Genomic DNA, 7,325 nt, shown 5'->3' with positions numbered 1-7,325 from the left:
AGTGCAAAATATTAAATAAAATAAAATGAATCGGCCCAGAAGGGGAGAGAGGGAGATTTCATAAATTTATGGAAAACGTTTTTTATAAAAAGATTCTCTACATCATTTGCAAGTGTGTGATGGAAAAAAGAAATTGTAAATCCTTCAAAACGGAGAAATCCAACTTATGTGGGTAAGCTTCTCCGAAAGTCCGCCAAGGTATTCTAATGTGAAACTTAACCCGCAACGACGAGATACTCAGTACAACTATATGTATAGTTAAGTTAAGTTAATTTTTTGGCTCAAAAAGCAAAAAGCAAGGTCATGTATGGGGGCATGGAGTTATGTACAGGGTGGTGTTCATGCAAAGAGTTCAGGCCATTTGTGGTCAAGGGAGACTTTGAACCGAGCGGTCGTCGGCATCTTCACTATCTCGTCCGGCAGCTTATTCCACGGATCCGCAACCCGGACGGAGAAAGCCCCCCTCCTTCGATTGAGATGAAATCGTCGCAGATAGAGCTTTTCTGAGCGACCCTGCAGCCGACGCTCTGGAGCAGGAGTGAAGAACAGGTCTTTCGAGAGGTTACACTTTCCGCTTATGATGTTGTGAGCGAGAATGAGATGTATGCATATATGTGTGTGTAGTGTTTGAATATGTATGTATGTATATGTATATATATATATACACACACACACATATATATATATGTGTATGCAGATATGCGCAAGTATATATGTGCGTAAGCATGTGTGTGTGCATATATATATATATATATATGTGTGTGTGTGTGTGTGTGTGTGTGTGTGTATGCATATATGTATTGCTATGTTATTATCAGTCTGAATATGCTTGATGCATGTTCGAACTGGGACCAAGCCACTTACTGCGTTTCATCACGAATAATATATCTCACTTGTTGACAAAACGTGTGTATACATCTATATCAGCCCGCATCTAGGCATGCATGTATGTATGTAAGTTTGTATGTATGTATGTATGTATGTATGTATGTATGTATGTATGTATGTATGTATGTATGTATGTATGCATGTATGTATGCATGCTTGCATATATTTAACAGTTTGTATAGCAAATCCATTCACGAGCTTCTGGTCGGCTCGAGGGACTGAACCTGGCCGATGTGGTTATGAAACAAACATTTCGCTATATAGCCACGTCTGGGACCAAACACATACACATGCAAATTCAAATACAAGGAATGGATGTTCCAAATAAACTAATCATAGAACGATTTGTCTTAAAAGTCTACTTAAGATAGATGCTTCCGCGACAGTTCTGAGTTATAGGTTTTTGAAATAGACAAAGTCTTCAGTTGTACAATCTGTTAAAATATAGAGTAATTCTGTCATTGCAGGGCGGCGATGTCCTTGGCCTCTGCGCTTCAGATATATCGAGACAGGGTGGTGGAGTTTGAGGCCAAGAAACAAGTAAAGTGAGAATAAGTTGGAATTTTATTGACACATTGATTCCATATTCTTATGGATTCAATTTGGAAAACTTTAAATCGATTACATATCCCAAGACACTGTTCACAATATGTTGGCATAGGATATCTTAGACTACACTAACTACTTTGACCTGCTCGTTATTGAAGAACTGTGCCTTGAGGGATATTCCTTGTTTTTTTAGAGACTCCATTAGTGGCTTTATGTATTTACTTATTTCCGTTTTGTTATAATTCTTCTACAGGGGGCGCTCCGCGACATATATTGAAGAAGCTTTAAGTGAAAATATTTACATGGACAGCATCGACCAAGGTGGATATGGCGGTGGTCGTGATGGTGGTGGTGGTGGTGTTGGTGAAGAATTGGAAAGGTTTGGTATGTTATGGTTAATGGTAGAAGAGTCAAATGATCTTATATTTCTTCGTCTGCCTATCTTATGGCGGAGATGTACTGGTGAAGGAACAGAAGGAAGAGTTCTTATATGGGGAGGAATGTTTGCTGGTGTACGGGTAGGGAATGGTCGGGTAGGAGGATTTTTATTGACGTCTATATGGAACCCATTACCAATTGCTTGGCACAGCCATATTGGTAACAGAATAGAAGGAAGAATTATTGAAGCAGACTACGAAGTACGCGAAGCGTTTTGCATGCTACGGAGTATCCCAGATGGTCCACAGCTCCAGTCTATTGCATATAAGTGGGAAATGCAAGGTGGATTAGAGGGAAGGTTTTATGGAATAGAAGAAATTAGGTGGGGATGCTATCATAGACTGGATGCAATTGTAGAGGGAGGGCGTGGCAATAGAATGGGAGGAGCTGCTAGGGTAGATGGAAGGGGTTCTATTGTATCGGGTGGTGTTGGTACAGTAGAAGGAGGAGATGATAATGTAGAGGGAGGGGATGGTATCTTAGATGTAGGGGAGGGTTGGGAAGAGGGAGGGGAAGCTAGGGAAGAGGGAGGGAAAGCTAGGGAAGAGGGAGGGGAAGTTAGCGAAGAGGGAGGGGAAGCTAGGGAAGAGGGAGGGGAAGCTAGCGAAGAGGGAGAGGAAGCTAGGGTAGAGGGAGGGGAAGCTAGGGAAGAGGGAGGGGAAGCTAGGGAAGAAGGAGGGGAAGCTAGGGAAGAGGGAGGGGATGCTAGGGAAGAGGGAGCGCATGGTACGATAGAGATAAGGAATGGTATTGTAGATAGAGGGCGTGAAAAAGTAAAGAAACGGTGTGGTAATGCAGAGGAAGAGGAAAGTAGGGATGATAAAGGAGAAAATAGAGTAAAAACAGGGAATAGTAGTGTGGATGGTGGTCATGGTAAGGTAAAGGGAGGAAAGACGAGGGTAGAGGGAGGAATTTGTAATGTGGATAGGGGGCAGAGTAAAGTAAATGGAAGCGATGGTAGTTTTGGATGGTTTGGTAATAATGTCATGGGATGGATGAGTAAAAGAGGAAGAAATGTTGCTAATGGACTTGGATGGGCTGCTGGTGGTTCAATAGGATTGGCTGGGAATGGAGTAAGAAATGTTGCTAATGGACTTGGATGGGCTGCTGGTGGTTCAATAGGATTGGCTGGGAATGGAGTAAGAAATGTTGCTAATGGACTTGGATGGGCTGCTGGTGGTTCAATAGGATTGGCTGGGAATGGAGTAAGAAATGTTGCAAATGGACTTGGATGGGCAGCGGGTGGTTCAATGGAATTGGCTGGTAATGGAGTAAGAAATGTTGCTAATGGACTTGGACGGGTTGCAGGTGGTTCAGTGGAATTGGCTAGTAATGGAATAAGAAATGTTGCTAATGGACTTGGACGGGCTGCAGGTGGTTCAGTGGAATTGGCTGGTAATGGAATAAGAAATGTTGCTAATGGACTTGGATGGGCTGCTGGTGGTTCAATAGGATTGGCTGGGAATGGAATAAGAAATGTTGCAAATGGACTTGGACGGGCAGCAGGTGGTTCAATGGAATTGGCTGGGAATGGAATAAGAAATGTTGCAAATGGACTTGGACGGGCAGCAGGTGGTTCAATGGAATTGGCTGGTAATGGAGTAAGAAATGTTGCTAATGGACTTGGACGGGCTGCAGGTGGTTCAGTGGAATTGGCTAGTAATGGAATAAGAAATGTTGCTAATGGACTTGGACGGGCTGCAGGTGGTTCAGTGGAATTGGCTGGTAATGGAATAAGAAATGTTGCTAATGGACTTGGACGGCTGCAGTGGTTCAGTGGAATTGGCTGGTAATGGAATAAGAAATGTTGCTAATGGACTTGGACGGGCTGCAGGTGGTTCAGTGGAATTGGCTGGTAATGGAATAAGAAATGTTGCTAATGGACTTGGACGGGCTGCAGGTGGTTCAGTGGAATTGGCTGGTAATGGAGTAAGAAATGTTGCTAATGGACTTGGATGGGCGGCAGGTGGTTCAGTGGAATTGGCTAGTAATGGAGTAAGAAATGTTGCTAATGGACTTGGACGGGCTGCAGGTGGTTCAGTGGAATTGGCTAGTAATGGAATAAGAAATGTTGCTAATGGACTTGGACGGGCTGCAGGTGGTTCAGTGGAATTGGCTGGTAATGGAATAAGAAATGTTGCTAATGGACTTGGACGGGCTGCAGGTGGTTCAGTGGAATTGGCTGGTAATGGAATAAGAAATGTTGCTAATGGACTTGGACGGGCTGCAGGTGGTTCAGTGGAATTGGCTAGTAATGGAATAAGAAATGTTGCTAATGGACTTGGACGGGCTGCAGGTGGTTCAGTGGAATTGGCTGGGAATGGAATAAGAAATGTTGCTAATGGACTTGGACGGGCTGCAGGTGGTTCAGTGGAATTGGCTGGTAATGGAATAAGAAATGTTGCTAATGTACTTGGACGGGCTGCAGGTGGTTCAGTGGAATTGGCTGGTAATGGAATAAGAAAGGTTGCTAATGGACTTGGACGGGCTGCTAGTGGTTCAGTGGAATTGGCTGGTAATGGAATAAGAAATGTTGCTAATGGACTTGGACGGGCTGCTAGTGGTTCAGTGGATTTGGCTAGTAATGTAGTAAGAAATGTTGCTAATGGACTTGGACGGGCTGCAGGTGGTTCAGTGGAATTGGCTAGTAATGGAGTAAGAAAGGTTGCTAATGGACTTGGATGGGCGGCTAGTGGTTCAATGGAATTGGTTGGTAATGGAGTAAGAAAGTTTGCTAATGGACTTGGATGGGCGGCTAGTGGTTCAGTGGAATTGGCTGGTAATGGAGTAAGAAAGGTTGCTAATGGACTTGGATGGGCGGCTAGTGGTTCAATGGAATTGGCTGGTAATGGAGTAAGAAAGGTTGCTAATGGACTTGGAGTGGCGGTTAGTGGCGCAATGGAATTGACTGATGAGGGATTAAAATATGTTGCTAATGGACTTGGAATGATTGGTAGTAGTGCACTGAAATCACTTGGTAATGAAATGAATAAGTTAGCAAATAGAGTGAAAACAATTACTAATGGTGTCATGCAATGTGGTGTTATTAAAATAGCATGGCTTGTTAATAAACTAGAATGGATTAGGTTTGGAATGGATCGGTTCAGTAGTATATTGAGAGAGAGTCGTAACAGTCTAGGCTTTGTTAGCGATTTAAAGAAAAGGTTATTAGTAGATTAAAATGGATTGGTAATGGAATGGGATTGGTTGCCAGTAGTATAGTTGGAATTATTGGTGATGTAGCGGATCGGGTTGGTAGGGGGTTGGGTTTGGTTGTTAGTAGTATAGTTGGAATTATTGGTGATGTAGCGGATCGGGTTGGTAGGGGGTTGGGTTTGGTTGTTAGTAGTATAGTTGGAATTATTGGTAGTGCAGTGGGGTGGGTTGCTAATAGTGTAGTGGGAAAGCTTCTTTCTAGTGTAGTGGAAAGCATTGCTAGTGTAGTGGGATTCATTGCTAACGGAGTGGGATGGGTTGTTAATAGAGTAGTGGGACTAGTTAGTAGTGTAGTAGGGTTAGTTGGCAGTGTAGTTGAGTGGATTGGTTACGGACTGGGGTTTATTGTTAGCAGCATTGTAGGATTGGTTTCTAGAGCAGTGATTTGGGGTGTTAGTAAAGTAGTGGGATGGGTTATTAGTATAGTGGAATGGATTGCCCATTCCGCACTGGGAAAGTTGCTTTTTAGTATAGGGCAATGGGTTGCTGGCGCATTAGGATGGCTTTTCCAGAATGTTATAAGAGGCATTGTTACACTATTGGAATCGCTTGGTGCTGCACTGGAATGGGTTTTTAATGCATTGAAAAAGTCCTTTAATCATTCAAAAATATACGTTATTCAACTACTAAAAATGATTGAGAAGCTAATAAAATGGCTTTTGGCTCTATTGAGGTACACCGCACGTCCACTCAATCTGTTTGATAAAGTATTGAGAAAGATCGGTAGTGTAGTTTTGTCGTTTTATGCATTTGGGTTAGGTAGGTTGGGTGCTATACTGATACTGTTTGATAGTATAAAAGGAAAAGGCAGTGAACAGCCACAGGAGGGCGGTATATTAGGATGGGTTCGTCGGAGCATAAGAAGATTTTGTAGTAGGGAATTGATAATGTATGGTAATAGAATGGCAAAGCTGGGTTGTAAAATCAGAGAAACTGGTGTTAGACTGGTAAATGACAACAATGAAATAGAAGAAAATGATGGTGATGTACCAAAATTGCTTGCAAATCAACTGGAAGTGCTTGAAATTGGAGCCAAGAGAGTTGGTAAATTAGCTGATTTTCTTGCTGTGAAACTGAGAATAAATGGTAAAAGACTTGAAGGTTTTGCTAGATTTCTAGAAAAGGAAGAACACTTCTGGCCCATGGTGGGTTGTATGGCATTGATAGTGATAATGTTGGGTGTGTGGTGGATTCTCTGATATTGTCAGTGGTCAAGGGAAGGTAGTTAGTAATGGCCAATGGATGCCGTTGCAAGTGGCCATCGATAGTGATCGGATGAAGTGAATGTAGTTATATGTAAGGGTTAGAAATTTATAAAAAATCAAAAACAGAAAAATCAATAACAAAATACGAAAACATGAATGTTAAAAATACGATTTTAAAGTCCAGTATGAAATAGGGGAGGAATCATCAGCTTGGGTGGATCTGAACACCCCATAGTATCAGATTTCTGCCACATCGTGGAACTTCTGCTATAACAGTGATTTGGTTTGGATATGTTTGAAATGTAAACTGGACATTTGTAGTTCTTGGATTGATTGAAGTGGTTTTCAACGACAGATCTACAATAACGATATAAACAAAGAGCCGTAACAGTAGCAAAAGGGATGTGCCGTTCCTTCTTGAAACAGAGGGAGGTCAGATACCTGAGAGTTATCCCCGACCATAAACAATACCATCATAATTACCACCACAAAACCACAAGTCACAACCACAGCAACGACTACCACCAAAACGTCAACCATCACTATAATGACCACAGCTACCCGCACAAACGCCATCACTTGTCCAACCACCTCCATCGCTGCTACAACCACCACAACCAACACATCGGCCACCACTATTTTTACTACTACTGCTTCGGATACCACTACTATCATTATAACCAATACTACACGGACAGATGTAGTATGAAAATCGTCAATTGAAATATGTGACCACCAACTGAGTACCGTCGTTGTTTAGATCTATAAACTCTGCTACTATATCTTTATCTATCCGTCCATCATACTATACATATACAGATATATATAAATATATATATATATATATCAACGAAACACGTGTCGTTATTCTACCAAATATATACGTTTTATTTATTATTTTGCACATTACTTAATCATCGTATATTATTGTTATTTTATATTTTATAATTATATATAATTTTCTAGATGGTGTAATTTTATTGTTCATTTTGAATTGATAAAAAGTGTTTTTTCTAATCCATATATATA

The 7,325-nt window shown here is 41.6% G+C and overlaps 1 protein-coding gene across 1 annotated transcript; it reads left to right on the top strand.

Moving 5' to 3' along the window:
• Window positions 1-3,615: 3,615 nt before the first annotated feature.
• LOC118760919 (uncharacterized transmembrane protein DDB_G0289901-like) lies at window positions 3,616-5,282 on the top strand. The gene is made up of 3 exons (XM_036498536.1): window positions 3,616-4,275; window positions 4,672-5,119; window positions 5,207-5,282. Exons 1-2 carry the CDS (start codon window positions 3,616-3,618, stop codon window positions 5,053-5,055), a joined length of 1,044 nt encoding a protein of 347 aa, XP_036354429.1. The 3' UTR covers window positions 5,056-5,119; window positions 5,207-5,282.
• Window positions 5,283-7,325: the final 2,043 nt, after the last annotated feature.

Source organism: Octopus sinensis, unplaced genomic scaffold (assembly GCF_006345805.1).
Source record: "Octopus sinensis unplaced genomic scaffold, ASM634580v1 Contig01781, whole genome shotgun sequence".
NCBI classification, from domain to species: Eukaryota; Metazoa; Mollusca; class Cephalopoda; order Octopoda; family Octopodidae; genus Octopus; species Octopus sinensis.
Note: the sequence above shows the minus strand (reverse complement) of the source record. Positions and strands in the feature narration are given on the sequence as shown.

Coding starts and splice junctions, on each gene's coding strand:
- LOC118760919 (XM_036498536.1), top strand. CDS start 3,616: ATGTTGCTAATGGACTTGGACGGCTGCAGTGGTTCAGTGGAATTGGCT. Junction 4,276..4,671: donor CTGGTAATGGAATAAGAAAT/GTTGCTAATGTA, acceptor GGAGTAAGAAAG/GTTGCTAATGGACTTGGATG.